The sequence below is a fragment of the Prunus avium genome, chromosome 1 (genome assembly GCF_965620075.1).
Source record: "Prunus avium chromosome 1, drPruAviu1.hap1.1, whole genome shotgun sequence".
Classification (NCBI taxonomy): domain Eukaryota; kingdom Viridiplantae; phylum Streptophyta; class Magnoliopsida; order Rosales; family Rosaceae; genus Prunus; species Prunus avium.
This window is the reverse complement of record NC_142284.1, coordinates 42,024,162-42,034,736: the sequence shown is the minus strand read 5'-3', so window position 1 is coordinate 42,034,736 and position 10,575 is coordinate 42,024,162. Positions and strand designations below refer to the sequence as shown.

Below are 10,575 nucleotides of genomic sequence, written 5' to 3'. Positions count from 1 at the left end.
AAATTCCAAAACATAATGTTATTTATGACTTGTTTCCATTTTATTTTTTTTGTTTATTTATGACTGGTTTACATGATTTTTTGTAGTCAGATTTTTTTTTTTGAGTAAAAGGGGATTCATTAATCAGTCAAAACGGAGACCGGCATGGATAACAGTGGCCTCATTAAAACCTCCGTACAGAAAACCCAATGGGAAAAACCGTAGGGGAGGAAAAAAAGTACCACACACGCCAAATTACAACTGAAAATGTAGACTAGAAACATTGGACGCAGGCCAATCATCATAAACTGCATCCATAAGCCACAAAGGACCCACATCCATCCAACAAGAAAGGTTTTGATCACGGAGACTGAACCGAGCAATACGATGGGCAGCCCCATTCGCACTACGAGGAATATGCCGAACAGAATAAATTTCATGAGTAGCAAGAATACGTCGCACCCCGTCCACCAAAGCCCCTTCAGCAGCAAGACACTCCTCATCATCATTAATCATATTGACCGCCAACAGAGAATCAGACTCAATCACAAGAGGCACAAAGGACGCATCCAAAGCAAAAGATATACCAGTCTTAAGAGCATATAGCTCCGCAGCAAGGATGGATAACATACTGGGAGCGCGCATAGCCATAGCCCCAACCAAATTTCCTTGAGAGTCACGAACAATTGCACCAGCTCCCCTAGCTCCTGTCTCCAAATCAGCAGCCCCATCCACATTTAGCTTAAAACAACCCGCAACAGGAGGGTACCACTTAACATCACGAACTGGCGAGGATAAACTCCTATGATTGACAACAAGAGATCTTTTAACTTCATCATCATAGTCCTTCGCACGTTGAACCAAAACTCTGGGAGGTGTTGGCTGGGAGCCATACAACACCCCATTCCTTTCATTCCACAGCAACCACACTGTGATCGCAAAAAGGGACTGCTTATCAGGAGGAATAAGAGCCCATGCAGCAGTTAACCAATTTCTAGCTTCAGTCAGATTGAGTTGCAAAAATGCACGAGGAAAATCTAAAGCCTCCCACACTGGTATACAAATAGTGCAACCCACCACAGCATGCAACGCAGATTCATACACAGCATTACAGCGAAAACATACCGCCTCCTGTGTAATATGGCGCCGAAACAACACTTCCTTTGAAGGGAGGATATTTTGTGCCAGCCGCCATAAAAAGTGAAGGATTTTTTTTTTGGCATTTTCAGCTTCCACAGATGTTTCCAGAGCTTCAAAGAGGAAGAAGAAAGGCCAGCGATGCTACCAGCCGACAGCTCCTCCAACCTCTTAAACTCCAGCGCTGCCCAATAACCACTTTTAACAGAATATCTCCCATTCGCAGCAAAATGCCAAATTCTCCGATCCAGTGTATCACCCATTAAAGGGACAGAGAGAATAGTTTCAGCTTCTGGAAATGAGAAGGTATCATAGATCTTCGCCACATCCCACCGACCGCTTGCGGTGATAAGAGCACTAACTCGGGAATCAGGAGGAAGTGATTGGACAGATTGAACAGTGAAAAATCTTTCATGAGGCACCCAAGGATCACCATAGATATTAACCAAGCGGCCATCGCCAATTCGCCACCTAAGCCCCAACCGAAGCAAATCACGGCCCCAAAGTAAGGATTGCCAAGTAAACGATGGTTACGAACCATCCAATGCATCGAGAAAATCAGAGTTTGGAAAATAGCGAGCCTTGAGCATACGCGCAATCAAAGAGTTTGGAAACTCCAGCAAACGCCAACCTTGTTTGCAAAGTAGTGCTTGATTAAAGCTGATCAATTCTCTGAAGCCAAGCCCCCCGTCAGATTTGTGTTGACACATGAACTTCCAATTCTTCCAGTGAATACCTTTACCGTCACTTTTAGACCACCAATATTGAGCAATAATGCCTTCAATTTCACAACAAAGGCCGACAGGCAACCGGAACACACTCATAGAGTACGATGGAATTGCCTGACACACTGCTTTAATAAGTACTTCTTTTCCAGCCTTGGACAGAAGCTTGCCTTGCCAACCATTCACCTTATTCCAGACACGATCCTTAACAGTACGAAATAACTTCTTCTTATCTTTTCCGACGATGGTAGGAAGGCCCAAGTAACGTTCATGACACAGAACAATAGGCACAGATAGCAAATCACAAATAACTTCCTGTGACACCAGTGGGGTGGACGGACTAAAACATAGGGCAGACTTCTCGAGATTGATCTTCTGTCCAGAAGCCACCTCATACAGACCAAAAATACGCTTCAACTCTAGAGCCTCATCTGTCACAGCATTACAAAATAATAGACTGTCATCGGCGAAAAATAGATGATTAATGGAAGGAGCAGTAGGGGCAATAGAGACACCATGTAGCATAGAATCACGCTCCGCCTGTTGAAGTAAAGCAGAAAAACCTTCAGCCACAATGAGAAAAAGATACGGTGAAATTGGATCACCTTGCCGTAACCCACGAGATGGAATAATACGCCCAAAAGGGCGCCCCTGGATTAATAACGAATAAGAGACAGTAGTCACACAGCCCATAATTAAATTGATAAACCGATGTGGGAAACCCATAGTTTGCATCATCTTTTCCAAAAAAAGCCATTCAACGCGGTCATATGCCTTGGCCATATCTAGCTTCAGAATCAATTTCTTTTTACCTGTTTTTCCCCGTCTCTTCAGACAGTGGATAGTTTCAAAAGCAGCTAGGACATTATCAAGGATCATTCGTCTTGGAATAAACGCACTTTGGAACTCAGAGATAACATAAGGTAAAACCCTTTTAAGTCTATTAGCAAGGGTTTTAGAGATAAGCTTATAGATGACATTGCATAAACTGATAGGACGGTACTCTGAGACTCGAGTAGGAGAACAAACCTTTGGGATTAGAGCCACCAAAGTATGGTTAAAATCATTGACACCATCACTACCATTTAACACCTTCAAACACAATGCACTAACATCCTGACCCACAATGTCCCAATATCGTTGATAAAAAAGAGTAGGCATCCCGTCCGGACCCGGAGCTTTCGACGGACCAATAGATTTAAGAGCTACTTCGATTTCAGATATTGAATAAGGGAGAAGCAGACTTTGATAGGAGCGGGAGGACACACGCGTCTCAACAGCAGAGAAAATTTCCCCATCAGGGACGACACCATTTGTCTTTAAAAGGTTGGTATAAAACTCAACAAAGACTCCACCCATTTGATCATACTCCTTCTGCCACCGATTTTGGTTATCCAATATCCCAACAAGTGCATTTGTCTTCTTATGGTTTGTAGCATGCTTATGAAAAAAAGACGTGTTACGGTCCCCATGACGAAGCCAATTCACCCGCAATCGTTGTTGCCAGTAAATTTCTTCCTGTTCGAGACACTTATCAAGCGCCGTCTCAACCAGTATCTGGGATTGTAGAGTCTGTGTCGACGGTGGTTCAGATTGGAGATTTCCCAGCCTAACCCGCAACTCCTTAATTTTATGTGGTACTTGACGAAACTTTCGGGCACTCCATCGCATCAAGCTGTTTGCACAGTTAGCAAATGGGTGAAACCGCATTTTTCCAAGAGTGACGAACAACCTCAATACATTCATCTTCCGTAGTCCATGCCTCCTCAAACTGAAAACGACGACAACCTCTAGGAAGTCTGAGAGTGCCAACCTGTGGATTTTCATATGCAACAAGGATTGGTTGGTGATCAGAAGAGTAGGCAACTAAATGGTGAGAGGTGAAATTTCCCCATTGTTGCAGTAGTGATAAATTTCCAAAGCCTCTATCCAAACGTGCTTGCACATTAGCTGCATCCTTCCGTTTATTACTCCACGTAAATTTATAACCTGTGAAATCAAACTGAAATAAACCACAATCTGAAATAGCCTGTTTAAAATCCTCCACAAGCGTATCACGTCTGAGACGATCCCCACTCTTCTCATGGTGTTCCATTATCTCATTAAAATCTCCGCAACAGAGCCAGGGCCCAGAACCCACCCTACTCAAACGCCGCAGCAATTCCCATGAGTGATGGCGCTGGGTATAATCAGGATGACCATAAAATCCAGTTACCCTAATAGACCCAGAGTCGGACAAAGTAATTCGAACATCGATGTGTCCTGGAGATGAGGATAACAGATCAACTTGTAAACCGGACCGCCATAGTAAACATAACCCCCCTGAAAACCCAAGGCGGGGAACACACACCACCCCACCCACATCTAACCTTGTATGTAACTTTCCCATCTGCACCGCAGTCATACGCGTTTCAGTTAAGCGACAGAGTGGCAACCGCAACAGTCATACAGAAACCTGGGACCCCATGTATCTGAACCCGAAAGGTAACGTTTCTAAACATTGAAAAAAAAAACATGGGATGATGCCTTAATTATGTTTTCTTTAATATTTATAAACGTTGCTGATGTTCGTTATTTTGACAAATTTCGATGATATTTCATATTTTTCAGACTTACACACGAAAAAACAAACCAAACAGTTCAGTTCTCTCCTAACGCGGGCTTGCTTCCAGTTTTCTTTGTGGGCTCCATCATTTTGCCCAGATTGGAATGTCAGGCCAAATTTGGCCTGATCTTGGGCTAAAACCCAAATTATCTGTTTGGCCTGCTCTCATTGGAGTAGTAATTTTATAGTGAGGGGAGGTCCTATCTCTTAATCATTAAATCATGTTAACCAATTTAATCCAACGGCTAACCAATTTAATCCAATGGTTAATAAATAGGGTCTCATAGAATTCTTGCCTATTGGAGATGAGCAGTGGAGCTAAGCTAGTCATTCTATAGTGAGAGCCTTATAAGGTCCTTAGATGAGGCCATATATCTTAGTCGTTGGATCAAATTGGTTAGTTTAATCCAACAGTTAAGAGATATTGCCTCATCTATTGGCTTTAGATAAGGCGTCACTATAGAATTTCGCAAGCTAAGTGATAATGATGTGGTCTAACGACACCGTTTACTTGCTTTTCCTTCAGCGCTGAAATGGGCTCATGGGGTTTCAGAAGCTTTTTTCCTTGGGCCTGAAGCAAAGAAAGAAAGAAAATCCTAGAGTTTTGCAAAACCCTAAAACACATACATGTAAGTCACAAGTCACAAATGTGTCTCGTTCTTGCGAAAGTTGAAGTCAAACGAGTTTGAAGCTGCTAGGTGGGTATTTTCAACACATATAAATCTCTTGTTCATGCTCTTTTTGTATATGTGTTCCCTAATAAATCCATCGCATGCAGCAGAGTAACATTAAAAGAAGAAATAATATAAATATATGGCAATGGCGACAGTGGCACCACCACCCGTGAGGCACGCAGGTCCCATGATGAAGCCTGCAAAGCTTGGTTTGGAGGAACCCCAAGAGCATATTCTTCGAAAGATTAGAATAACACTCTCCTCCAAGAATGTCAAAATCCTCGAGAAAGGTAAGGTTTAATCTCACGACATTTATATTATCTAATTAGTTATGTATTTTGATTTAATTTTGTATGATAATTAATATTGCTGTTAATTTGGGTTTTTTTCTTTCTTTTTGCTGTAATGTTAATTAGTGTGTGGCTCTCTGATAAAGAGCGCTAAGGAAAAGAAACTTAGAATTAACGGTCCAGTCCGCATGCCTACTAAGGTTCTTCATATCACTACTAGGAAGTCCCCCTGCGGAGAAGGTACGTTTTAAATCTTATCAATTACATTATTTTTAAGGAGAAAAACTTGATTGTCTTATATCACTTCTCGTCATTTGATGGGAGAGATAGACATAAAATGTCAATATTATAGCGTTCATTTTCTTTTCTGTTGAAGATGAATATTTATGAATAAGTTGTGGGTGCATATATGTGTATACAGGAACCAACACTTGGGATAGGTTTGAGATGCGAGATCATAAAAGAGTGATGGACCTCTTCAGCACCCCGGAGGTGGTCAAGCATGTTACCAATATAGAGATGGAAGCCGGCGTCGAGGTTGAGGTTACCATTGCCGATGTTTAAATATAGGATCTAGCTGCTGGAAGCTTCTCTAAAGAGATCTCATTAGTTAATTAGTATGTTTTTAATTTGATATTCTTTTTTTTAATAGAGAAAAAAAATAGACATCATTAATTTGAATTGGAAATTTGCATTTCATTAACTAAAATAAAAAAAATTACATAGCCAAAAACACCACTCGCTTAGATCTCTTTGAAGCACTTCTTTTGCAAAATTTGTGCATCAAAAAAGTTTGAAGCAACGCTAGCTATCTGCTCCTTGTCAATAGTAACATCCACGAGACCAAAAGTCCTACAACCAAAAAAAATAATTCAAAGTAATGTACTTTTTGTGAGAAGATGATGAACATCAAGTAAAGAAAGTCAAAAAAGGCACTGGCAAGTTGCTAGCCGACGTACCTCCAATAATGGTTTTAATTTGAACTTCTAGTTCCACTGCCCAACTCAAAGCATACCCTAATCATATCAAAACCATATATCAGAGATAATTAATTGAAATAAATTTCTTATATAATGGCAGCTATTAATCACTAACCTTGCTCAAAGCAACTTCTGGTGGTGTTAACCCCATTCTGGCAAATACAAGCGAATGACTGGTCCAAACCAGAAAAGCCACACAAGCCCTCACTTGCCTCACAATCCTTGCAGGCATTGGTGTAATAAGAATCATTATATTGCAGAGAAATTCCAAATTTCCATTTCATTGGATCCCCTTCATCCCCAAACTCATAAATTGATGTGTAGGAAGAGCATTGGAGCTTTGGGAGAACCAATGCATAACCTGAGCCAACCCCAACTTGAGAGTCATAAACACAACAAGTGGAAATTGGTGCATTCTGTTGCAACCCAATGCCAGCCACCCCCTTGCAGGAGTACAACCCTCTGCACACCCGGGAGCCCGACCCGGTGTCGCACAAATCTTCATTGGGATCAAACACAGGGGATGTTGTTGAGCAGCCAAGTAGAACAAAGATGTTCTCCTCTCTTATAGTGAAAGGACTGGCCCTGTCTAAGCTGAAGCCACCTGAATTTTGCATAGAAGAGCATGTTGACATAAGCGGATCTGTGACAACGATGGTGCTACTGTTGTAGTCTATAGAGGAAATGGTGTAGATACCAGTTCCGGTAGAGAATTGAAGTGTTCCTGAGCTGCATTTGATGTATCTAACAAAGTCAGGGTGGCCACAGCCAAATCCAGTGCCAAATGGGAACTTTACTGGGATTGTGCCGCATGTGTCACGACAGAGGCCGTTGATAGGGATGGCATGGCCTGCATGGATGGTGGATGAGACGGCGTGGAGAGGAAGCAAGAGAAAAATGGTGATCAGAAGCAAGGTTTCTGATGCAGATGGCATGGGTGAGGGTTCAGAAGTAGCTTGGAGATTTTTGAAATGAAGAACTGAAGAACAACAGTAATGCAAGAAGAGTTTCAACTTTCACATGACAATATGAGTAAGTGTTATTGCAAAGGAACACAAAGGGGAGTGTTCTTTTCGGTGGAGGTGACTTAACTTTCAACATCCTTCCTAATTTTTCTTCCTAAAAAGCAGAGCCCATGTTTTATGTGGGTTCTAGCTATAAAGCAATATGCATTTTCAAAAGGATTTAAAGGAGAGAAATCAACTCCAGAATAGTAAAAGAGAAGGTGCTTGAGTGTGAAACAGGTTTCTGTTTCACAATTAATTGTTAATTTCTGGTATGTTAGCCCCACCAAGGATGATGGCTTTAGATTTAACAACCTTTTACACTTGCTACCTGAAGGTTAGGAGCGGCCCAAGTCCCAGCTCAAAGTACAAGTTCAATATCATAGGATGCAAATGATCAAACTGCAACTAATCAAAGCAAGAATGAATTTAAACTGTTCATTGATTGCTTACCATCAGATTACTTTGTATTAATATTCAGCCATTATTGATTAAAATTTACAGATATCTAAATGATTTTGGGGCGAAATGGTGACATTGTATGTACTTGGAAACCAAGGCAGTTCTTCATTCCACTGCATCAGTCACGACCTGCAAACTATGATGAGGGTTGATGGCTCTTTATTCAACAACCCATGAGAAACCCAACTGACAAATAAGAAAAGCTAGAGCTCAGTGAATTCTCAAGTTAATCTTCCCCAATACCAACTACTTTTTTTGTAGCCAGGATACAGAACCTGGTTATAGGCCCCATATTTCTATTCACTGTGCTCAACTTGCGATTGTCAAACTTTGGAACTCTTGTGATTTGCGACAATTATACAACACTTCCAAGTAAATATGATCGTTAGACTTATGGTTCACGTCACCCCTATAAAGTAATAAGAGCTTTCACATTCCAAACGATCTTCTTTATCACATGCATCTGAAAGTTGCCAGCAAACACTCTCTGCAACAAAAGCCTCCAGCAATGTGAATTTCATGTGCTTGACTTTATCCTACAGGCCATACACCTCCACCTCATTGCCATTTTGAATTATTGAAACGTAATTAGTGCTGGGAGCAGAATCTCAAATTGACAAACTTTGCTCCCAGCAGCGCCTAAATTCATGCATTCAGACCAGCCCAATTCTTGAAAGCAACAAGTGCTTCCATTTTCCTGAAATTCCTCTTTCTCAACTTTGACACTTTAAGCTTCTTATGGGTTTCCATGAATGCCTGTTTGTACCTCCACTTATCCACAAAGACTTTCATCTCTAGAGATTTCTCAACAACTTGCATTACCGCATCAAAAAAGCCTCCCTTAACAAGAGCATATAGGAATGCATCAACCATGTTGTGGTCAAATTTAATCCCCTTTTCTCCATCAACTGAAACATTTCTCTTCACCTCATGCCATAGCATCAGAACACAGAAATATTTCTCCACAGAAACATACCCACTAATTAACGATAAATATGTCTGTTCATTAGGCTTATGCTGCAAGAATATCATCCTTCTAAAAGTCCTCCTCGCATCTTCTAGACGCCCAGCTTTACAAAAGGCATGAATAATGGAATTCCAGTCATGGGTACCCACTTCAATTCGAGGATCCTCAACAACCTCATCTAAGAAGGCAGCCATTAACTCTGGTCTATGATTCTCCATTAAACCTGTCATTATGGTTAGGTAACTCCCCTTTAAGTCAGATATTCTGGCTTCCCTCATGTCCCTATACAAAGAAAAGGCCGATTGAAAATCTTGACTTGACATGGATGATTCTATTAGAGCATCATATGTCCCCATATCTAACTGAAGCCCAGAATTACTAACATCCATGACCAGTTGAGTGGCTTCAGCAGTTCTATGCTCTTTGCAATAAGCCTTCAAAATTGGCACATACACACCAAGCCCTAAGGAACCTCCCTGAGCATTCATTTCATCAAGAATGCTGTGTGCCTTATCTGATAATCCAATATGAACGCAAGCATTAACAATACCATACCCGACTGATCTATCAACCATGACTGTTGAAGACTCTAACTTTTGAGCTTCAATGATCAAAGTCGCCAACTCTTTCACACTTGCATTCATAAGATATCCTTTAACAACTTCACAATAAGTTGCTTCACCCAGATTCAAACATTCTCCATCTCCTTCTCTGAGAATACGAAGAATAGTTGCTGAAACAGATTCTAATTTGCCTGACTTAACATAGCCATTAATCAAATTACTCTGAAACACCCTTTTATTTGAAAAACCAAACCCACCCATCAATCCCTCTAGCTCAGTTATCTTTTCCTCAAGACCCTTCAATGCATACAAATAAGCAAGAAAACCAAAACTCGATTCATCAGGCCGAACACCCAAAACCGCCATTGTTTCAACAACTTCTTCGGCATCACTCACCGATTCAAGTTCGCGACAACACCCCTCCAACGCTGCATTACAAGCAGCCAAATCCGGTTTCATGAACTCCAACTTCTCATCCAAGGCAATCCTACAATTCTCTTCAAAAACCCGTAAAAACGCAACAAAGTTACCATTTTTCCTACTAATTTCAACGAGAACATTGCCCCATACACTAAATGGCAAGAAAAACCTGTTCTTGAACACACTTTTAATCAAAGCAAAAGCAGGTGCAGCAGTATTGGCACATTTCATAGCAACCAACAAAGTCCCAACAGTTTCAAAATCTAAGAATCCTGGGTTTTTCTCCACGACATAAACTACCGTAGCAAAAGCCCTCTTGAGGTTGTGAATGTCCCCGAGTGAGGACAAATGGGTGATGAGAGAATTAGTGAGGGACTTACTCGGGAAGGCAGAGCTGCCTGTGAGAGTCTTGAAGGACTTCCATGCCTCATCAGTGTTGTGGGTTATAAGGGACTTGTGGAGGGTGGTCTCTAGGGTGGTTATGTGGTCTGGGGCTAGGGTTTTGGGAGGTGGGGTTGGGAGGTCACTGTGAGATTTCTGGGAGGGTGGTAGGTCCCTCTTAAGGGCAAAGACTGAGGGCTGGAGGAAGGAGTAGAGGGTTGGGATTTCAGGGGTTGATGAAAAGGGTCTGTGTGGAAGCAAAGTGAGAGCTTTTCTCCACATTCTATGATCTAAAGACAAACTCTCTTCCTCCTCTGTGCTCTGGTTAATAGAGCTCATTCTTCTGTATTTCTGTGCTTTGGATCTTACATCACAATAAATAAGTTTT

At 41.5% G+C, this 10,575-nt stretch overlaps 5 protein-coding genes across 6 annotated transcripts; 1 reads left to right on the top strand and 4 right to left on the bottom strand.

Moving 5' to 3' along the window:
- Positions 1–234: 234 nt before the first annotated feature.
- Positions 235–3,512, bottom strand: LOC148297848 (uncharacterized). Its single transcript, XM_088248642.1, has 3 exons — positions 1,651–3,512; positions 1,265–1,587; positions 235–1,031 (listed from the first exon to the last, which is right to left on the bottom strand). The coding sequence occupies exons 1-3, from the start codon at positions 3,510–3,512 to the stop codon at positions 235–237; spliced, it is 2,982 nt and encodes a 993-aa protein (XP_088104768.1).
- Positions 3,513–3,528: 16 nt separating this feature from the next.
- Positions 3,529–4,245, bottom strand: LOC148297847 (uncharacterized). The gene has a single exon (XM_088248641.1). The coding sequence runs from the start codon at positions 4,243–4,245 to the stop codon at positions 3,529–3,531; it is 717 nt and encodes a 238-aa protein (XP_088104767.1).
- A 1,065-nt stretch (positions 4,246–5,310) lies between these two features.
- LOC110744752 (small ribosomal subunit protein uS10-like) lies at positions 5,311–5,974 on the top strand. Its single transcript, XM_021944750.1, has 3 exons — positions 5,311–5,410; positions 5,537–5,650; positions 5,832–5,974. Exons 1-3 carry the CDS (start codon positions 5,311–5,313, stop codon positions 5,972–5,974), a joined length of 357 nt encoding a protein of 118 aa, XP_021800442.1.
- A 113-nt stretch (positions 5,975–6,087) lies between these two features.
- On the bottom strand, positions 6,088–7,702 carry LOC110744758 (LEAF RUST 10 DISEASE-RESISTANCE LOCUS RECEPTOR-LIKE PROTEIN KINASE-like 1.5). Of its 2 annotated transcripts, XM_088254531.1 has the most exons (4): positions 7,088–7,702; positions 6,506–6,994; positions 6,370–6,426; positions 6,088–6,262 (listed from the first exon to the last, which is right to left on the bottom strand). In XM_088254531.1, the coding sequence occupies exons 1-4, from the start codon at positions 7,323–7,325 to the stop codon at positions 6,219–6,221; spliced, it is 828 nt and encodes a 275-aa protein (XP_088110657.1). In that variant the 5' UTR covers positions 7,326–7,702; the 3' UTR covers positions 6,088–6,218. The 2 variants fall into 2 exon arrangements, with proteins under 2 accessions (XP_088110657.1, XP_021800455.1); XM_021944763.2 differs by having other exon boundaries at positions 6,506–7,702.
- A 116-nt stretch (positions 7,703–7,818) lies between these two features.
- LOC110744756 (Pentatricopeptide repeat (PPR) superfamily protein) lies at positions 7,819–10,517 on the bottom strand. The gene has a single exon (XM_021944760.2). It carries the CDS (start codon positions 10,467–10,469, stop codon positions 8,502–8,504), a length of 1,968 nt encoding a protein of 655 aa, XP_021800452.2. The 5' UTR covers positions 10,470–10,517; the 3' UTR covers positions 7,819–8,501.
- Between the last annotated feature and the right edge of the window lie 58 nt (positions 10,518–10,575).

What these genes read in the sequence shown, in the direction of transcription:
- LOC110744758 (XM_021944763.2), bottom strand. Translation starts at nt 7,325, where the DNA reads ATGCCATCTGCATCAGAAACCTTGCTTCTGATCACCATTTTTCTCTTG. An exon ending in CAGAAGTTGCTTTGAGCAAG is followed by an intron (nt 6,427 to 6,505) that starts GTTAGTGATTAA and finishes TGATATGATTAG; the next exon opens with GGTATGCTTTGAGTTGGGCA. An exon ending in AATTAAAACCATTATTGGAG is followed by an intron (nt 6,263 to 6,369) that starts GTACGTCGGCTA and finishes TTTTGGTTGTAG; the next exon opens with GACTTTTGGTCTCGTGGATG.
- LOC148297847 (XM_088248641.1), bottom strand. Translation starts at nt 4,245, where the DNA reads ATGACTGCGGTGCAGATGGGAAAGTTACATACAAGGTTAGATGTGGGT.
- LOC110744756 (XM_021944760.2), bottom strand. Translation starts at nt 10,469, where the DNA reads ATGTGGAGAAAAGCTCTCACTTTGCTTCCACACAGACCCTTTTCATCA.
- LOC110744752 (XM_021944750.1), top strand. Translation starts at nt 5,311, where the DNA reads ATGAAGCCTGCAAAGCTTGGTTTGGAGGAACCCCAAGAGCATATTCTT. An exon ending in TGTCAAAATCCTCGAGAAAG is followed by an intron (nt 5,411 to 5,536) that starts GTAAGGTTTAAT and finishes AATGTTAATTAG; the next exon opens with TGTGTGGCTCTCTGATAAAG. An exon ending in GAAGTCCCCCTGCGGAGAAG is followed by an intron (nt 5,651 to 5,831) that starts GTACGTTTTAAA and finishes ATGTGTATACAG; the next exon opens with GAACCAACACTTGGGATAGG.
- LOC148297848 (XM_088248642.1), bottom strand. Translation starts at nt 3,512, where the DNA reads ATGCGATGGAGTGCCCGAAAGTTTCGTCAAGTACCACATAAAATTAAG. An exon ending in CTCGATGCATTGGATGGTTC is followed by an intron (nt 1,588 to 1,650) that starts GTAACCATCGTT and finishes GTTGGGGCTTAG; the next exon opens with GTGGCGAATTGGCGATGGCC. An exon ending in GTTGGAGGAGCTGTCGGCTG is followed by an intron (nt 1,032 to 1,264) that starts GTAGCATCGCTG and finishes TTTGTATACCAG; the next exon opens with TGTGGGAGGCTTTAGATTTT.